Here is a 23,003-nt window from a genome sequence, read left to right as displayed (position 1 = left end):
CTTTTCGTTGTGATTTACAACCGACTGACCGCCGCGGTCCGACGTCCTCGCGGTGATCCTCGGAGAAGCAGCCGCGCCCGCCAGGTACCCGTCGCACACATACATACCGTTGCGAGTAAATTACACTGGACATAGTGGCACTATATATTATTATTGGTCGGGTGTGCATAGCTATAGCGATTTCCGCTCGAGCGGCATGGCAGATACTCCGAACCGTTACGAACGATATTATTTTATTATCACACATCGTTTGTCCAACACCTGCAGATATATTATATACCCAAATGATTACTAAATACATTATCGGATACGTTTTTACACATTATTGTAACGTCATATTAATATGTAAATGTGTAGACCTGACATGTCCAACTTGTGACCCGATTGTATGTTTGTTATACGCGTGTTTCCCAAATGATTAAAAATTAACAATTATTTGTAAAATCAAAATTATAATACAATTATTGTGATCAGTGGTCGCTGAAATAATTTCACGTGTACCGTATATAAAACGTATGTCGAAATAAAGAGATCTGTTTTAAAATTCCAGAAATATAATATTGAATACAATTCGTTTATTTTATTTTTTATGTTATTGCAATTTATTCAAAACACAATAAAATGTTAATTTCTTGTTGAGGTACCAGTTAAATAAAACGAATTTTAAGATATTTATATGTATACGATATCTACAATCTAAATACGAAAATTATTTATATTATGATTTAATTAATAATTAAGAATACAACTGGGTTCAAGAACTGTACAGAGTGCAAGGTTAAATTTACCTAATTCGACATAATAATGTAATTCACACGTTTAACTTACAAAACCTATAATTATTATTTTAATCTGAATAAATTAGAATAATTTTCATTTTAAATATTAAATAAAATACAGCTTAAAAAACAATTATATTCTAAAGGATTTATTTTCGCCAAAAATATTAAATGAGTACCACCTTATTATTTATTCAATATTATAATAATATGATATTATTGATTTTTTTTAACTGAACAGTAATAGTGAAACCTATAAACAAAGTAATTATGAAATTTATGTGAAATGTCTATACGTAGTTAGATACGTTTCTAAACATTCCATGTACCTGGAATTAAAATGAAAAGTTTAGAAAATGTAATTGTCAAACGTCTAATTAAAAATTATTCGTTTACAACGTTTACAATCTTTACGACCACCTCTGAAGAAAAGCATTTTATTATGTTTATCACGCACATGATACAAATGAATCAAGTACAATCCTTACATTTATCATTTGAAGAGCACGTATCAGACCAAAAATCAAATTTGTAAAAAGAAGAAAAACAATTTATGTCCTCTCCCATTCACATATTATACTTTGTTTGGGCTACAATAAATCACACGGCGCACAGTTTAATAAGCCCATCTGCAGACACGGCATAAATGACCGAGCAATATATTACCGCGTTTATTAACTACACGACATTTTTATTTTTATATTGTGATTTTTGTATGTTGTATTTTTTTTTAATTACCTTTGTCATTGCCATATGATTACAGTTACGGTTTTGATTTGTTTTATCAACATTTGTCATTTACTTATATAGTTTGATTGATTATATATTATAATTATTATATAGTGTGCATAGAGAAATCTTAATAATAATATAATATGATTGTATACTCGCGTGGGACTTGCAGCACCCGGTAGTTGCATATATCTGCTGTTCATCGGTATAATATAATATAGTATTCATAGAAACCAAAAACTTGAAATCATCATAATGTTCACCAACTTATTTGTTCAATTTGTTCAATATATTTAAAAAAACTTTTCTTTTTTTTTTTTTTAAAACGCGCTCGCAGTTTTTGTTTATACATGAGTGATTATGAATATGATGGCGCTTCAATTTTTTTCGTTCACGGGAATGAAGAACAGAAAATACAATCCGAGAGAAATAGAGAGAGTGAGTGATAGAGACAGAGACAGAGAGTTCTTTGTTGATGAAAAATATTTAATCCAACATTATTTATGTATTATTTAAAGATATTCCGTATATATAATATTCAATATTTATAGCAAAAAATATGTATTTACACTAAAATCCGTATTTGTTAAAACAATTTGTATATTTGTACCTAAAATTCTGTATACAATCACATCCAATAAAATAAAAATAAAAAAAATCACACTACAGTCTCCAACTACTCTCATGTCATATTATTTTTAAAATACGTATATTCATATTATATATAATTTTATATACACTTATCAAAAGTTATGCGCCTGTAAGGAAAAGGTTTTTTTTCTTTTTAAATGTCTAATGTGTTTATGTCGTCGCGTATGACGGCGAATGGTTAACGCGTCATACCATCAGCTGTTATGACACTCATTTGCACGACAATATTATTAAAATACATTGGCATCGTCGATGTAAAGAAAAAAAAATAACGCCAGTCGTCCCCCCCCATCCCACGTCCCCGGCGGCCCGCCAACCAGCCAGCCAGCTGACGGACGGTTTCAATACGACCCGGTTCGGGTGAGATGCATAATATTATATAAAATGATATCATAACGACGCATATAATATATTATGCGCACGCTTATTTTCTTTATATCCGAGTTTTCCCTTTTAGCCCGCGACGCCTAAAACCTTGTCCCTTTTACGGTGAATTTGCATATACTATATTAACGCGCCGAGAGACGATGATTCGCTCTAATTTTCACACGCAAAAAAAAAATACCGCTCGTATAATATGCGCATATCGTGTAATGAAATAAAAAATGAAAATTCTTCCAAACGGGGTTCGTTTTTTTATTTATCCGGGAGAGCGCGCTCGCCCGTCATCCCGTCCGAATTACCCTTTATACGTAATGACACTTTAAATCATCTGGAAAAAATAACGGGCCCGTATACTAATCGCGCGTATACAAAACACACACGCACACGTCATGTTCGCATACACACATATATATATTACTTCGCGAACGGGAAACCATTGGCGGAGGGGGTGAAGTCTGTAGCGGTATAATGGATATGCAATACGGCGGCGGCGGCGGTCGTGTATAGGTCGGCGTGCTCTGGAGTGGCGGCAGATCTTAAGAAGAAAAGCTTTTGCCTCGGCGGAGTACGACGACGATGATATAATATCGAAAGGCAATTTGTCGTTTAGAGTGTGGGTGTGTGTATATATATATATATATATACGCTCTGTACGTTATTACGTTATAATAATTTATCATCGTGCGTGTGTATATACATTTTTTTTTTCAATATAATTCCACTAACAGCCTATAAAATAATATTTATCTCGGGATCATATTATTATTACTATTAAATAAAAGCGAGACGGTGACGGTTCGTGCGCGAAGTTTGCATTGGGGCGGTCGAAATGCGTATAATAATCGTTTATTCTCCACGGCGGTCTTACCGTCGTATAATAATAATAATAATAATAATAATAATAATATGATATAACCATAATTTATACGTAATGGCTATATCGTTCAAAACCGGTGTATATACCTATACGGATTTTCCGCGGAGGTGACCCGCTGTCGGAGAGCATATAACAATATATAAACAAAATCAATCGCGATAAAAATACGATTTTTAAAGGTAGATAAAAAAAAAAAAAAAACTAGAAATTCCAAAAACTACAGCAAAGCACATGCACACGGTCTTGTGCGAGATACTCGTCAGACGACACGAGGCACTAACGAGATTAGGAATGAAGATAGGTACTACAAAATAACGCGTGTAAACTTGACGAGTTAGTTTTCTGCGACACACAGTTATCCAGAAAACTTTGTTTTACAATAAAATAATAGACATTTTTTTTCCTATGACGTTTCAATCCAACAAACATATATAAGGTCGTTTTCGCTATTCCGTAAAAATGTTTTACGTTGTTTGATTAAAGTAAAAACAATAGTAGGTACACACAATAATTATTTACAATATAAAAGAAAATCAAAATTTTTTTTTTCAATTTAACCATACAGTGCTTTAATGAAATTATTGTTTTTATTTTATTTAAATCACTCCCGAATAACGTATCATTTAAAAATCTTTTGAAATAACGTTGTGAATTTTGCGTACGTTTTCAATTATTTTGTTTTGAAATAAATTAACTCTCTCAGATTTGTTGGGATATATTTTCAGCAAACGGAAATATTAGAATTTGTAGTGACAAACATTTAACCGATCCGGTATTTGAAAACTGGTAAAAAAATCTTATTCAGAATTGATGCCCAGCGATCGACATTAGTGCATAAGTAATAACAATCAACGATGCGTTTTTCATATATCTAATCATTGAAAAAAATATTTATCATAACTTACTGTATCATATAATAAACATACACGATTTGGCGAAAACCACCCTGATCTGTCTGTCTGTCTATGAAAATCAGACCTCATCTAATACTGTTATATCCACTGAAGAGGTTGGTGTATTGATATGTATTATATATAATACCTTCTATATAATTGTATTCATCGCGTTGTAAAGCCGTAGCACACCTGACTATCAGCCATAGTATCATATTTAAATTAGGTAGGTAGTATACTTGTTTTTTAATACAATTTTAACGTACATATCTTAGAGCGTACAATATACACAGATCACTTTTTGTTGACCATATTGTATAATATTTGTATAATATTAATTATTATGTTCCCGCTAAATATTCTATTTTTTCATATAAATGATTTAGATTTAATGCAGTAAACTTCACCATCGTGTGTTATAATACATTTGTTCACTAAGTATTGTAAAATGATTTAAATATGGTCGCAAGGGAAAATGTGGTTAAATGATATGAAAATATATCGAATATATCATGCTATTTTTCTGAATACATTGCCAATGCATTTATAGCAATAACGGTTCCACGACGTACGTCATAGCTCTGAAAATAATAAAGGTTTGGCTAACTAAACAATGATTTAGAAGTGCCAAATTTATTTATTTATCAATAAATTGTAAGTATTGTGAAGTTTCTTTACAAGTGTTCATTTTAAAATTTTTTCGACATTTAATTCAAATGCTGTATATTTAATTATTATATGCATATTGTGTCTGTCAGAAATTGATGTAACAAATAAAAACACACACACAAATGTACACATGCATAAATAGATCTATCATATTATTGTTGATTACATGTGTTTTTTTTCTAAGTGTTTTCTAATTGTGATCTGTGTATAATTGGAAAAATAAGAATGTATTAATCTATTCCGTAACATCATAAAATACTATTATAAAATATTGAGTGCTCTATAAAGGTACCTCCAGGTCAGTAATTTTTTCTGTTCAATCAAAATCCATTAAAATATAATTTTTAGGTTCCTTTTTTTCAAAAAGGTGTAACAACCAAAAATAATCTAATGATATCAACCTAAAAAAAAAAATGGCTAATATCGTATATATAAATTATGCATTAATCAATTAAATGTTATGTCAAAATATTCCAATGAAAGTAATAAACGCAGTTGTATAATAAATTATTAATATTGTAATGTATTTCTTTATTAAATCATAATAATAATAGTTTAACAAAAACACACATTTATTTTAGGACAAACAAAAATATTAAATTAGCTATTATAAGATAACATATTATTAGGTAATACAAGTAAATAAACTCAAGTTTATGTCATGGAAAAAATCGATGAACATTTTATTTGATAAATCTACTAAAAGGTAGCATATCCATCATTTAAAAAATAAAAATACGATACGAATAAATTTAAACATAAAGGTTATGGAAACCACTTAAGCTGGATTTAATTTAAATTAAAAATTGTATTAACTACAAATTTGCAGCTTATTTGTGACTTATTTATTTATATATGTATTCTGCTGTAGACAATTCAATTAAATACAAGTGGAAGTTCAATAAATAATGCTATTATAACTTAGGCAAAAAAAAATCTAAAAAAAAAAATAGTTAATATATACAGTATATTGTTGCTTTTTATTTTATTTTTTATTTGCAAAAATGTGATCCCTTAGATTTGCGTAAAGTTTATTATATTAAAAACAAAAACGATCAGACGAAAATCGACTGAGTAAAGTTCTATTATACGCGATGATCGAGATTCAACAGAAGTGTTTTATAAAATAATATTAAGAGTTATTAATTATTATGATTAAAACTTTTGTGTGGCTCCCGTTAAAACGAAATTCAACGTTTTATGAATACTGAAGTGGCGCAGTTTTTGTTCATGGAAAATTCATTAAACTATTTTAATTCGAACAAAAGTTATGTTTTATCACGTTTAACCTATACAACCATGTTTTTGCTATAGGTTATTCTATATTATACCCAAAAATATGTCATTATTATTTTTAACGAGTGATAGTTTGTTCACGTATTTAAATGTTGTTTATATCACGTTTTTCCTATAATTTTTAAATGTTGCATGTACCGTATACACCGTATAACAATATATTATTTTAACTAGGCGCTTAATTTTTGTTCGCTATTTTATAGTAAACATACTACAAATAGTGATTAAATCTTAAAAGCGCATTATATTGTCTTTAGGATATGTATAGGTATATATATATATATATATATATGTGTTAGTAAGTTGCTCATATAATATACTGTACTACGGAAATCATTTTCGTAATATATAATATTCTATAACTATATTATTTAGGATCTAGTTTTAAAGTTTATAAATAGTTCTTTGGTATAATTTCAAGTATTCTTAATCTTATATTGTAGAAAAAGTTTTCTTAAGAAAATATAATATTCATCTACTTAAATCATCAGAAAAAAAAAATTCAGAGTCTTATCAATCTTTGATATTTGACGTAAAATATATTTATAAAAATATTATCTTTGCTATAACATTATTAATATGTGTCTACAACAATATTCATTCCTATTTTGATTTTATTATTACGGAACACTGTTCAGTTTAATTTTTTTTTAACGTTATTTTTTTTTTGACAATCTCACACACAGAATTACATATTATTAGCTTAACTGTATTTGATTCCATTTTTATTTAAATAAATAAAATAAATAAATTATAATAATACAGCTATTAATATAATATATGTTAAAATACATTTTGTGGCTGTAGATCAACTCAAACTACCGCTATATGTAATAGTAATAAATAATAATAATACAAAAACAATATAAGTGTTGAATACTTATATTATATGGCTACTGATTTACTTCAAATTTCTGACCAAGTCAACTTTTAAATATATTAAAGAATATAATAAAAAAAAAACTGTGAACATATTTTAAATGACTATTATTTTTAATTTATATTGATCATATAAAATAATAGGATTTAAATTCAATATAAATTAAACAGATTAAGGAATATGAGTAAAAAAAAAAAAAAATGTACGTGGCCATATTTTTGTGAGTTTTAGAAAAAAGTTTTTTTTTAATGGGAGGGATATTGATCCATTACTGTAGAAATAGTAGGTATTAATAGTAATTGCAATTAGTTGTTAACAAAGTTCTTTTCCAGCCAAATATCTATGTTTATGGCTTATCTTGATATGTTAGATGTCAGAAAAAAAAGGTTTTTAAAAAAGAATATCTATTCTTGCATCAGAGGCTATTTTTTTTTTCATAAAGTCTGAAACGTAAGAGAGCAAACTTCAAAAATCTCTGTCATCTCGATGTGAGTTGTGAGTTGTTGTTTTCTTATCGTTTTGTTATTGCAGTAGTTGTAAGGGATCCAGTGTCAGTGGTATGTGGAATAAGGTATTTGACAATACATTGGTTTGTTACCAAAATTAAGTTCAGGTGTGTGTGTATCAACTCTGTCAAGTGTGACAAGACAACACTGATGGCAATTATACGCATTGTAACTACTTATCTTATTAGTTGATATACGGCAATGGATGAAAAAGTGTTCCATAATAATATGACCTATACGATAATGATAAGAAGATAATATAACAATATTAAGATTAGAGGTCATTAATAGTTTAATTATAGAGGGTGTAAAAATTTAAAACGATACGAACCAGGCGATTTCTCCAGTTGTCTTTTTAAAGAAAATTTTTTTATGTCTATGTAATTTATCATGATGTTCAACAAATTCAATCAATTAATGGTTATACTAGTTCATACATTTATTTCATTTATTTGAATGTATACATTCATAGGGCCCCCTCCCCCGTGATTCAATGTTTTTCAGTGTTGTTTACCACAAGAGAAGTCGGGATAGTACCTTGTATCTACGGTATTCCATTTCAGTGTATATAATTACATAAAAGTTATAATAACTATTTAAACTCAAAGGTCGGGTACATTAAATAATATACGACCAGTGACGTCCTTAGATGTACATTTAACTCCAACCGTTTAAAAGTAATATTATACATTTCAACGAGAAAGATAAATAAATGCTATTTAAACGTTTGATAGTTTCACGCAAATATTTGACTGTGCGTCGTAATATAACATTGAATTGTAAATACAACAAACCTCAATATCGTATATATTTATAACTACTTTTCGTGAATATCTTTATGATGGAATAAGAACGAACGATATATTATGTGCTATAAATATATTTTTTTCGTGTGATAATAGGATACCTGTATAATACTTACTATATGTGTCAACAATTCAGTTTCTTTCGTCAATATTTTTATTCCGACAGTCGCCCACGTTTCCATTATAGTATCTTATTCGAAGGAAGTTTGTGATTTTCGGTTGCTCGTCATCGATCGTCGCACGAATTGATTCATTGGTGGAATCAAATTAATATTTCCACCCGCACATTTTTGGTCTATATCATTACGAGTCACGATACCTTCTTACTTGCAGATGTACAGAGTGTTACCGCTTCCCGTTTTGATAAGTATACTATACCGTCTGCAGGAGATCACTCAGACATTAATTATACATGTGAATACTGTGCAACGTACTAAAGTTTAAATTATCACGTTTAATTTATGGCCGCTGTACGAATTCTAATAAATCTTTCAAACGTCGTTCGTTTCAAAAAACAGTTGTAACCAGCTATATATTATTAAAATGTTGTAAACAAAACCAAAATTTCTTCGGAACGACAACAATAATATGTTCTACGTATAATACACGGCCTACACTAATTTTACGCATAACAATCGAACATAATACGTTTCGTTTTGTATTTTATGTGAGTCGCGAAATATTTGATAAAAAAAAAAAAAAAAGTTGACGAAATATTGTATTATCGTTCCATCGGACTTGATTGGTTTTATTAAGTATAATATATGTATATATATTTATGTGTATGTGTGTGTGTGTGTGGGTTTGTATGTTTGTGTATGTGCGTGTATATGTGTATAGACACTTCTCGTCAAAAGTGAGTGAAAGCTCAAGATAACTTATTGGAAACCGAGCTTGATATTTATATAACAACGGTCTATTACCTTGGGATTTAGAAAGACAACACGTCATTCCTTTAACCTGAGTGAATCACGGAAAAGGCAATTTCCACAAAACCTGCAAATGCGAAAGAAACGAGACTACATTTCTGCCAATATTGGAATCGTTCGCTCAATTTTTTTCTTCTTTTCCGTCAGCCAGGGAAAACCTTTTAGGAATTGTGTGTCTGAGAATAATATAGTTTCGATAAAATAATTAATTTGGGATGACGCTTTAGGGGCGAAATATATAGGGAGAAAGAGATTTGGTGTGGAGTGCCTGTAGTAGTGAATGATGGGATTGTGTATCTAAGGCTTACATCTTCGTCGGAGATATAATTAATTTTCTGGTAGTTCCATTTTTGTCCTTTCTCCGCCAATATATTATTACACTCACCACCGTTTTCTTTGCGTAAACGTGGGGAATATTTAAATCTATTTACAAGGACATATGGATTAATATGCCAACAGTAAATACATTTTCGATTGCGATTTAATATTCCAATACAATGTTGATTGTATTACTATTATAACTGCAATAAGCTTACTTTTGATGAGGCGAAAAATCCATAAACTTTTGGACTGTACTTATGTATTCACATGCAATTATTGATGTGTAGACTAATATTAATATCCGTTATGTCCATATCTATTCACAATATCACAATATACGGTCGATATAATCTAAATAATCGTACAGTCAATGTGACGTTATTATAGAGGATTAGCGTCGCATTACAACCAAATGCAATGCATTATTCGTGTACGTATGTAGACCTAGTAATGATAACAATATATATGTACACGTGATGTGCGCTCGAGACACAAAATATTATATTATTATTTTAATGGCATGGTAGGACGTTCTGTTTCTGAGCCAGCAATACTAGAATTATGTCTATCGTCCCCGAGTATTCTGCTCATCACATTATACCCCGACGCCGACTCCAAATCATATTATTATATTATTATAAAATACAACAATCGAAAAATCGTTCCATTCATTGTCAGTGACGGTGAATAAGAAGATCCGTGGGAGTTTCGTATGTGCGATTGCTATTCGATTTAAGTACGACCGACTTGGCGTGACGGGGCTCGTCGATGCTCGGCGCGGCGGAGGTAGGGGCGTGGAAGTCGCGAGAGAACGAGAAAAGCGAAATACGACAAATTCATTTTTCCGCGTTGTATGAGAAAGTTTCAGGAGAGGCGTTCGACGCGTATTGTTGACACATATTGGAATGCAAATGGGGGCCAATTCCGATTCGTCACGAACGCAGTCGTCCTGAACCGATTTCGACATTTCCTATATACATATTATATACACGTTACTTACATGTATAATTTTATGTGCGTACGTATAGTATTTCACGACCGACCGACAGGGAAATAATGTCGTCGTCGACGGCCGGCGCCAATCGTATTACGCACACGAGTCCATGCGTATATACTGTACAGTATAAATTTCTTGTTAATATGGGTGTGTGTAACCGGTTACCGGGTATATTGGAAACCCGTGTTTACGTCGTAGTTAGTATAATAATATGCTACTATAAACTGTTTCGACGATTTCCTCCTAATAGCAATATAGCGTTCGGATATTCAATATGATGTGGTGCAAATAATAAATATATTATGTATATCGCAGTATTATACATGCATAATAATATGTAAGTACATATATGCGTTCTTGAAAATGTAATAATAATTATTATTTTTAAATGCTAACATCTCTGTGGTTTTGATAGGTAACTGATATGTACATTTTTTGATAGGTACTTTCTTTGACCTACGCTAGAGTTTCGCTAAAGAAAAAAAAACAGTAACGCTTTGTCATATTATTATTTATAATGTACTTTGTTATTTCACAAGAATATAAATCTTTGCATCTGCTTTGTAATGCATAGGAACAACAACAACCAAAATATTCCATCTGTATACTCATCACTAACTCATTAATTTGAAATAACGATTCAGAATCTAGCTCGGAATAGTTTACTATTGTGAGTTTGAACATTATCAGAAAATTTTTTTACGATAATACAATACATATTATTAATCATAGACTAAAACGCTGATACCTTAATATTTCATCGTTAAAAAGTCAAATGCATAGAAAGCTCTGAAAATCAATGATTTAAAATTGTCCATTTATTTAAAGTTTTATTTTACCAAATTTGACTTTTTAATTATTACTGTTAAATACCAGATTATACCTATCATCAACGTTAATCTTATCGTCAATGTTTTAGATATAAGTAACGCAATAAAAATATGTCTTGTTCTGTTCATTTTTATCCTTGAAAATATGATAAATTTCATAAAAATGGGTCTGGATTTCCATATTTTTAAATTAAATCGTTTATAAAATTTATAATCGATTAAAAAATGATCAATTTTACTACTTAAATAACTTTAAAGTCCATTTAGTATATATTTTTCATATGAAAAAAAAATAGTAATATTTAATCATCATCGTTTTCAATAGTAGCCATTCGGTAATATTGTATTGGAATTTATAACTAATTAAATGCTTATTATTAATAAAAATAAAAACTACAATGGTATTAACTTATTAATTTGTTTCTAATAAATTATAGTTCTATAGTCAATGCCTATATTATTTATATATTTTGAAATAAAATTGCACATTAACACAATTAATGAACAAAGCTAAAATTAATTTATAACTAAAATGATCAACAACTTAATTAAACAGTTCATTAACAACATTACGTAAATTAATTTGAATGCAGTATATAGTAGTACAACTGTTGTGTTATATAGTACATCTACGCTCTATTGTTATGGATAAAAAAAAACAAAGTTATTTCATTATTTAGTTATTTAAACGTAGGTACCTAACATTGATTGACAACGTTGGTAAATATATTTTATTAATGAGTTCAGTGTCTAACAAAAAGAAAAGGCGAACAATAACCAAACTTTTAAAATCATTTTTCAAACAATGCGTTAATTAAAATACATTATTTCGAAAAAATAACGAAATAACCATGGAAAATGTGTTAATTAAAATATATATGTTCGAAGTTTTAACGTATTTACAAAGCGTGTGTGGTTATTATAATTTAAATGCAAAATGTATTGTTATAATATATTATAACGATGTCGTAGGCGAGCGCTGGCAAGAACCGTAAAGTTCAATAATTACTTTTAAGTATACATATAATTATCAGCCATGAGTTGAAAAAATATAATATTAGATTAAATATAATCACTTGAAAGAAAATATAACAATGTATTTTAATATGACGATATCACGCGTCGTACGTATTAAAATATACGATTCTCACTAATCAAGTAATTAAAACATGATATTTGTATGGATAATTTTTGAGTGTCTCCCGAGACAAAGGTTATTATTGGTCCTAGCTGGTTTGACTTATCGTTCTATAAACACGATGTTTACGTTAAATATTATCGTATTTTCGCGGCGCGGCGGCGTCGACGTGGTAATAATGTAACCGGACGCGCACCGGAAACTATAAAAATATATACATGGCAAGAATTAAACTGCAGGGCAACAGTAAAACGTATAATATCCAAAAGCCTTTTGAACTTTGACATGAAAATTATTAGCCGGTCGTATTATTGGTAAAATGTAATGATGGACGAAATGAGTACAAATAAGTCTACATGACTAAAATGAATTATATACTATGTTGTGAGTATTATAGGTATCAGTTACAACCGAAACGTAAATAAATATCAAAATATCATTATAACTGATCAAATAATTTGAATTTCAAAAGCGCTCACCCGAACGATCCGAAACAATATTGCATCACGTGTAACTTTTTCGTCCGAATTACAATTTATATGTAATATTATAATAGTAACGTGATGACCTGTACCTATTCAAACGGGCTATAGTGGAAACAAAAAGGGTCATGCTCAAACGGGCAGTTTTACGGTAAATCAATTTTCACGGTCGAGCGGGCATCGGAAATCGGGATCCCGTGTATTATAGGACATAATATGCCGATTTTTGTGCGGACATAAAATTACTACATCACAGTCCGCTGTCATAGATCCACGTGTAATTATTCGAAGTTTACAACATACTGTTCTCAAATTATGATTTGTACCGAAACAATATAATTATATAAGCAATCTCTGCGATCGTCGAGAGGTACGCGTTGTTAACGATCACGGCGAGAGTTGTATAGTATTTTAATTTTAAACTATTTTTGTGAAAAACTGTTCAATAATCAATTAAATCATTATATATTTTATATAGTATATAAATGGATAGTAAACGGTGGACATCGTAACGACATTGAAACGGAAATCTAAGATTAATATGTTTTTAAATATTTAAATTGAACGACTAAAATAACAAACAACTAAAATCATAATTATTCCAGAGAAAAAAAATCGTTATTTTTCATTTAAATGTCTAAATTTGTTAAACTTTAAACGAAAATGCTTTAAAAAAAAAAAAAAAATTAGCTATGTATTATTCATATTTCCAAAATGCTATGAGAACAACTTATAAAAAATATGACAATAAATTTTCGACTAAAAAAGAATACCAAATAAAAATTAAACAAATTTAAAATAGCTATAAATAACACTAACAATCTTAAATATTCTAAAAAGTTTTAAATTCGAAATTGTCAATAATGCTTTAGGACAATTTAATATCTATGGTTAATTTATTTTTGCGTTACAAAAAAACAATATCGGTTTTATCAAAAACTCATTCAGCATAAATATCTCAGTTTGTCTACAGTTTTTTGTAAGTTTTCCTAATTATTTAACAAGTTCAGAACGTTTTTTCTACTGTTTATTCCTTCAAAGTACCAACCGTATTTAATTCTTAATCATAAGCCACACTTAAAGGTTAAAAATGCAAGCGTTTCTTTTACATGTTATCAAACACAAACTTATAAAACAATAAAAACACTCTAATTAGGTAAGTACAACATGGGTTAAAGTGGAGGTGGACGCCAGGGGACTCAGTTTCCCAATTCAAACGGTGGTTAGAAAGCGTCCCTTTTAAAAAATTATTTGTAAGGTACGCCAGAACACTTCAATTATAACCAAGCATTAGTCAATATAACTCAGTATTCCGTTGAGATTAAATCTTGGTTTACATTTTTTATGAATTCATGTTAAAGAAAATATTTTATTTATTAACGAAAATACAATTTATGTTCGTATTTAAATATTTATGATTGTTTTTTTTTGTTTAAATAACTCTTTATTAACTAATGTAAAATTGAGCTTCATATATTCATATAGTTATATATATATATATGTAGGTAAAGTATGAATGTGTGATTTTTTAAGCATGCTCACCCCACCATGCGCAGAATTAAAATGTTTTATTGTGCAATTATTATAGCATTAAAAACACTACATTTTTATGATTTAAATATTTATTGTCTACGTGTTCTTAAAAGAAAACCAATACTTACAACAGAATATTATGAGAAAAAATATTTTTTTTTGAAAATATTAAATTTTTATAAACATAAGTTATTTTTAAAAATGTAAAATTATATGTGATTTACATTTTTATGAAATAAATTACAAATTTGAACATCATTCAAGGACAAAAGTAGGATGAGTATATGATACATAATCACTGTTTATACATTACATATCATACTATATGCATCAGACATAATACATAAAATGATATATGGAACGCTTAAAACTATATAGAGTCATTAGTCCCCCCCTGGAATTTTTGCCACTTTAAGCCCTGGGTAGTTAACAATATAATAATATATTACTTCTTTGTTCGTTGCTGAAAATAATTTGTGTAGGTATATTATCTACTTCGTTACTCCATTATTTACAGTCATCGTGATTATATTATGGTAATTAAATTGTATCGATAGTAAATAGTCTTATATAAATTAGATTTAAAATCGATTTGGAAGTATTCTTTTTAATGTATCTGCTGGTAATAAATTATTAACGAGTTGATAATATGGACAATTCTCACTTCCGGTATAATAACACATTTTCTGGCAATCGAACGTGAACGTAATGTTAACACTCATCGAGCTTTGCGTTATTAAAGCGTGTGCGTGTAATTCTCGTGCCGATATATTTATTTTCTTTGTTGGTTATGTATAGATAGATAATATTGAAAAATTCCGCCTAGGGTGAAAGTTAAATGGCCGCCAATGGGAAAAAAAAAGTTTGAATTATATTATTATTGATTCAGAGGCATCAAAAAACAAGGAAAAAAAACATAGATACAAGATCGAAAACGGTTTATTAAATCCAAATGTTCGTGATCGGTAATAAAACGAGGATATAGGCTGTAAAATGCGTTATCTACCGCGCATCGTTTTGGGCGTGCTATATTGTCAATTTACGATTATTATTTTTATTTTTTTACGTCTTATTTTGCTCTCTCGTTTCGCCGTTTGAAAAATTGTGTCTGTGATCGAACTAGACTATATGTAAAATGCGTGCAAACCATGGAGTCGTCGCACACATATATGCCACGTTTATAGTTCATGCCTGTAAATCAGCCTAACGTGTGGACGTGCGCTGAAAATATAAATAGTTAAAAACTGTATTTTCTGTCTCAAAAGGCCTAGTTTAACTAACAAAAAGTCGAATTTTCTAAAATACCTTACCAAAATCCATAATGTGGTCACAATCACTTGGACTCGGTTATTTGAGTCACTTTCCAACGTTTGATTTTATTTTTTTACTTATCATACTATTTTAATCCTTTTATTAGTAATAGGTTTTATAAAAAATAATGCCCATATTAATTAATATAGTTCCATCAAACTTGTTAAAATTTATCCCCTAGTTTATTCAATACACTATATTTCATTGATAATTAACTATTATTGAATTAATTTTTTGAAAAAAGGCGATGACCTTCCTACGATCTTAGTAAAAAACAGTTTTTGTTTTGTATGATAATATTTTTATTTCAGTAAATAGTAAAAATAGAGATACACGGCGTACTGAAAAGGCAAATTTGGTAAATTCTAATTAGAGATCAATTGTTACTTTGTTTCATTTTTATTTTTACAATTTTACAATAATATTATATTATCATAATTTTTATAGAAACTTTAATATCCACATAATATATATATTATATGGTATGTTATTTTTTTTCTCATTTATAATATTTACGATTTATTAAAATACATAAATATAACATATGAGTATAATATCAGCCGTAACTGACTCCAATGACTGAATGGAAACATTTTAATTAAATGTAAAATCTATAGTTGAATCACATTATTCTTAAATCATAATAATAGAAAACAAATTTAAAAAAAAAAAAACTTTCCAATGCGCCAGTGAAATATTTTGTTCATATTCCTCGTTCAAGTGCACATCTATACACTTTTACTTGTCAAAAAACAATCACGGAAATTCTTTTTTAGTAAAATTTATCTATAGTTCCCCGCTACTTTTGTACCTATTTATTTTTACAAAATATTACTTATGCTATTTTTTTTTAATATGCATCAATTGTCACTATACACCATTTGGATATTGTATTATAATGTGTTATTAGAGTTTCCACGAAAACTTCAGTGAAATTCAAAAAGCCATATTACCATGAAGTGTGAATTTTTCGTTAACATTTGATTTCCAAACCGGCAGCTGTGCGCCACATGATACATTGTAACGTGGAGTTTCTCGTTTTTTTTCAAAAAATCAATGAGAAGAAAATTATTAAAAAAGTATCTGAATTATTTTGAAAAAAGCGATGTATATTATAATATGAAAATAACAGTGATGACAGCAAACGCTTGAAAACCGACTGAAACGTCGGGGTTGTGGGTGGATCCGAATAATGGAGAGAAAAAAATAGAACGAAAAAGAAACTGAGCGAAAGACTCCGAAGAGAGTAACTTTTCCGGTCGACCACGGCGGATGGGCTCAATTGGAAAAGTCGGTCTATTAATCAAACGAAGACAACGACTACTAAGACGAAGACCGGGTGTGCACCACCACTGGAGCTGATGTCGGCACTTTGGGGCGTAAAAGAAAAACGTTTGCCCGTCAAAACGTTGAGCGATTGCCCACCCCTCTTGGTCGCCGCATCCCTGGCACCAGCTATTTAGGTTGCGTTGTTGGCGGAAGATCGGGTGAAAAAAAAGATGAGAAAAAAAATTACATACCGTTTTTGTTTATTAAAACGATTTGTATTTAAGGGTTTTCCACTCTTGTACATATTATATTATTATTTTTATTTGAATAAATATTTATTATCGGTGTTTATTCTTATTTATTCTCCATCCTTCTCTTAAACCCGACCGGCTGGTCGAAAATACTAATAGGCATTACGACGATCGCTGAAAGGTGCATTAATTGGCGCATTATCCGACAACTGTGATAGGTAGTTAGTTTTAAACTGTAAAGATAGTATACTAAATGTTTGATTAGAAATCAACCGGGACAAGCAAAGATTTTTTGGTTTTTGGCAAAACCATTTCACAACATTCACAAACATTGGAATGAATTACGTTTTCACATATTATATCGTACCATTCGTACCTGAAAAAATAAATGTCAATGCACGTATTTTTTTAATTGTAGGTAGTCAATAGTTTGTATTTTCATACATAGCTTTTGGAATTATATTATATACTTATTAATTTTGTATCATTACTGCTGTTAATGCCTGATTAATTAAAAATTGAATCGAAATAGCACCAGACAGTAAGAAAAAACGGTTTATATCACTAGAAAAAAAACGGTTTATATCACACTCAGAAAAAACGCTTTATATCAGTTCATGGATACATGGATGAAAATATAATATCCTATCGGTTTGGAATAAAATATAACAAGCTACATTATTACTTGCCGCTAAAATTTAAATATCTAAAATATTTTTATTATTCAATACTCATTGATTGAAAAATGTATTCAAATTGATAATGTTAAACTAATTCATTGTTCTGTGGGTTAATGTTTCACCCACCTTGCAGCATCAATACTGTTGTAATATTTTTAATTACCTATTGTAGTTGGTAATAAATTAAATTTAACATCTATGAGCTATTACTCACCAACCCATACAACATTTAAGGAAGGCACCCTTTCAATTACTCTCTTTAAAATACATAAAATACAATTATTACACAGTTGAGTTTTATAGAAAAATATTTAATTTCAATGATAATTGGTACTTTATTCTAATGCACTTAGTTTTATTTATAACATATTAAGTCTTACATGACGGTGGTGTTTAGATTATGATTATCTTGTATTAAACTAATAGCAGTATACTATACCTGATATTGAGTAGGTAATTCAATGTATCTATTGTACACTTTTCACTTTTACTATTTTGGCCCTCTTAAGGTTATTTTAATAACTAAGAAACTATTCATTCAAATTTTGAATTTAGTACATCTAAATATTCAAAAAAAATATACAGTAAAAATGTGGGCAAACAGAAGTTTGTATCGCATACACTATCGCAGTACACTCCTAAATAGTAATAAAAAAAATTCAAAAATTAGAATTTGAATAAATTCATTATTAAAGGAAAACATTTAAAAATGGGAGTGAGCTAGCTTGATGAATCGCCGTGTTTAGTTAAACATAATAACCACAATAATATTATGTACTATTAAAGATATAGTATTAAGATACTACTATCTTTAATCGTGGTTTAGACTTAAACTATATATTTATAATATAAAATATTTTATTATTATATATTCATCAATAAAGATTGACTACCTGTTTTACATAATTAAACATATTATGAATTATTATATTTGTATAAAGGTATGATTTGGTAGTAATTTGTTTTGAATTTCACAATATAACATCAGTAATATTTATATGAGAAAGATTTAAATTATATTGACATCGAACATAAAAAATAAAGTATAATGATTTATTTACATTGTTAATTATTTAAATAATGAATATGTAAGATATATAATATGTAAGATCGTTTATTTAAGTTTGATAAGTTGACCTGTGGACTGTAGAGTGGGAGGATATTAATGAATTATAAATTAACAATCTTATATTATACTTACCTACAACTATCTAAACACATAAATAATGCAGAATTATATAGTTTAATATTATTACTTTTTGACTTTTGTCTTACTAGTTAGTTACTATGTGTCTATTTTAAGATTCATAATCTATATACCACTGCTTACTAAATATACTAAGTACACAATATTATTGGAAATTTATTTTATTATATCATACTCAATTTTGAAATTGTATTAATATCTAATAATATTATAATATTAAAAATTTTTGAATTCGGCGGCCAGTGATAATGTGAAATGTGTTGATTATTCCAAGCCGAATTGATATGATATCTTTCTTTCATGATAGTGATATAAACCGTTTTTATTTACTGTATGGTGAAATAGCTAGCAAAGTTTAAATGATAAGGCTAATATAAAAGTGTTTCAGTTGGATATTTTTATTATTTTTCTCCTATCACATCGTTATCGCTAAATGGATTTTTTATCATCCGAGTGTGAAAGTTTACGACTATCATCAACCTTTTACACTGACACTGTTATCAAAATATGATATTGTGCACTGCTCACCAGGCTAATAATAATTTTGGTGACAAGCATTTATCATTTAACCTGCCACAATGCCGGTGTTTTTTACTAATTTCTTATAGTTATTGTTTTTAAAATGACATATTTGTACGTTTTAATAATTTATATGCGTTTCCCATTTGAAAAATTTTCAAAATAGAACTAGAAACTATTGTTTGTTGTTTGCGGCTGGTGTGCATCATTGCCGTTATAGATATTATATTATTTGCGCGCGTTTATTAACTTGTCCACTGGGTCGTACCAATTGTAACCTCATAATAAACCGATATATATATATATATACCCGCTTATAGTTTTCTGCGACAGAGATTACTTATTTTAAAGGGATATGGTACATTGACATATTGTTATGATCATAATATATTGATATATCGTCGTCGGCTCGTTATACCCGAAATATGCCGACTAGCTAGGAGTAAAATTCAGACAATGTAGATACAACAGGCTTTCGTATTATTGTTGTAAAAACGGAAATGCGTTAGTGTGGAAGTTAACAAGATAAAAAATCGTGTGTTATAGTATTTCGTTGTCGTTGAACAGTGTTTGTGACGTCGAAAAACAAATGTAACGATTAATGGACCATAATACAATATTAAATTAAAGTCAACACGATATTATGCGTTTGGTTTCGCAATTTTGAAACAGAAAAATGTATTCGTATTATACGTACACTATTTGTACGATGGTTTTACATTTTTAAATTATCGTAGGTCACGTACAATTTTAAAAAAAGAAATCTAAAATTAAATTTATATTTTATAAAGAAAAAGTAGTGATCTTACTTTACACATAGCTGTTTATTTATTTAAATTTTCATTCATTCATGAATATGTGTGTATCACAATGGTATCTCTATTTCAAAATCAGTTGATTAACGACGAACATAATAATATAATTCTCAAAAACGTTTATAAATTTGAATGAAAGTAATTTATTATCATAAAGATAATCACTTGTAATACAACATAATATTATACCTGATTTTAATTTATTAATATATTTTAGTACAAACAGACCTAAGTAAAAGTCGAACTTATCAAAATGCTTTCGTTTCATTTAAATATATAATAAGAACTGAATTGTTCACACGGTTTTCGTGTCACGAGATAATACAAACCTAACCTAACCTAACCTTTGTGTAGTGTACTGAAATCAAGAAAATTAAAATAATAATATGTTTTTTTAACCGTTTTCAGTGATCACCACTAACGTTGAAGCTGTGGCCGGTATGGTGGCATATTTACCGTGCAATATGACTCCACCTACTCCAAATGATCGCGTCACGTTGGTCATCTGGTTCAAACAAGGACAGACCAATCCAATATACAGGTAAATAAACCATATAATATTATCGGCAATGATGATCCAACCATCTGATCGATGTGCTTATTAATATACAATTATTTTTTTGATGACGGATATTCGTGGCGGATTGATTACAATTTATTATCATACAAGTAAAACGATTTTATTGATACTGTCGCATGGTTCAATTAAATTAAAAATTGAAATAACAATTAATTATGTTTGATGGCAAATTTTATAAAAATGTGTACCTATAACTCTAACACTACGTGGGCTGTGTTAAAGCACAATTTACTTACCAATACATTTATAACGGTTAACGAGTTTTATTTAAAATAATAAAACAATATTATATGGATTCATTTTTCTGTGGACAGAAACCATACAATTAAATTTAAAATGGTAAAATAATTTAATAAAAAAGTTATAACACAGTACATTTATGATCAGATTATTATATAACAATTTTAACAAAAGAATTACCTCTGAACAGTCTGAACTATGAATTGTATTACCACGAAGAATCATATAATTGCAATTTAGGTGACGTGTAATAAGAAAAAGCCATCCCGACGTACTCATATAACGTAAATATGTGTATAATGAATAAAAATCGTAGTTATAACTTAAGGTTTTATATAATAATGTAGATATACATAATTGTACAATACTACCATTATATTATTATTCGATCTCCATTATACACATATGTCCTTAAACGAAAGTTTGTTCTCGGAAGTGAACGATTTTATCCAATTCGCAATAAAAAAGAATCTTTGACTGAGTTTCGATTTTAGCGGACAATATATTATTATTATGTATATTTTATATAACACATATGTTTGCTTAACACATAAACATTATAATGTACACTGTACACGTGATAAAAGTTTCAGTCTTGTAAATTCAGTCGAGTACACTACGTTCATCTTTGGTTTTTTTTATATATTTATACATATATGTGTACTTTGCGGTTTACTTTTTAGTGGCAGTGAGCATCTTCAAACTGACCGTTTAGTTGCCAAATTTATTGCTCGCCTGTTTTTAACTTTTTATGACATGGCGCACTCGTTTGAGAAAAAACATTCGTTTTCTTTTAAAAGTATAAAAATATATACTTTCTGTGTGTGTGTGTGTGTGTGTTTATTGTATAATAGCCGACGACGTTGTTTATTTGACCGACTGCGAGAACTGTCGTCTGCGTCCTTTCTTGGTTTCGCAACTGCGGCGGCCGACCTGTCAACTTAGTAAGTTGAGCCGTAAATATATGTGTTTTTTGTCATACCGTTGGCACTATAAAATATGTCCACGTATCTGGAATACGTATTCACTGCAAAGTGGTCCGAACAAGTATATCATCAAATAGAATAACATAATATTATTATATTATATCACTGTACCATACGGTGGGTATAATATCATATATAGATACTCGGTTAGATATACACACTAAGTGTATAAGTAACAGATAGATTTGTTTACTAGTTTATGCCGCCAAAATATTATATGAGGAGTAATAATACTTTAATGATCATATGCAATATGGTATTGCAATTCAATTTCCGATTTTAATTTGTTCTAGTTCATCTTCAATATACGAAACATATTTTTGATTACAGTTTTCAAGAATAATGTAGATTTATTTAAAAATATTACGTTACTCGTGCACACCTCTTTTAGACATTTTCATACTACAAATTACGAGCTCTAGCCAACCGCCATGCGTTTCGA

At 29.1% G+C, this 23,003-nt stretch overlaps 1 protein-coding gene across 1 annotated transcript in view; it reads left to right on the top strand.

The window, feature by feature from the left end:
• LOC132924052 (nephrin-like) overlaps nucleotides 1-23,003 on the top strand; it is a 433,787-nt gene that overhangs the window by 248,545 nt on the left and 162,239 nt on the right. Inside the window, exon 2 of the mRNA XM_060988125.1 lies at nucleotides 21,164-21,296. Coding sequence (XP_060844108.1) covers nucleotides 21,164-21,296 — 133 coding nt within the window. The remainder of the gene's footprint in view (nucleotides 1-21,163; nucleotides 21,297-23,003) is intronic.

This window comes from Rhopalosiphum padi, chromosome 3 (genome assembly GCF_020882245.1).
Source record: "Rhopalosiphum padi isolate XX-2018 chromosome 3, ASM2088224v1, whole genome shotgun sequence".
NCBI classification, from domain to species: Eukaryota; Metazoa; Arthropoda; class Insecta; order Hemiptera; family Aphididae; genus Rhopalosiphum; species Rhopalosiphum padi.
Note: the sequence above shows the minus strand (reverse complement) of the source record. Positions and strands in the feature narration are given on the sequence as shown.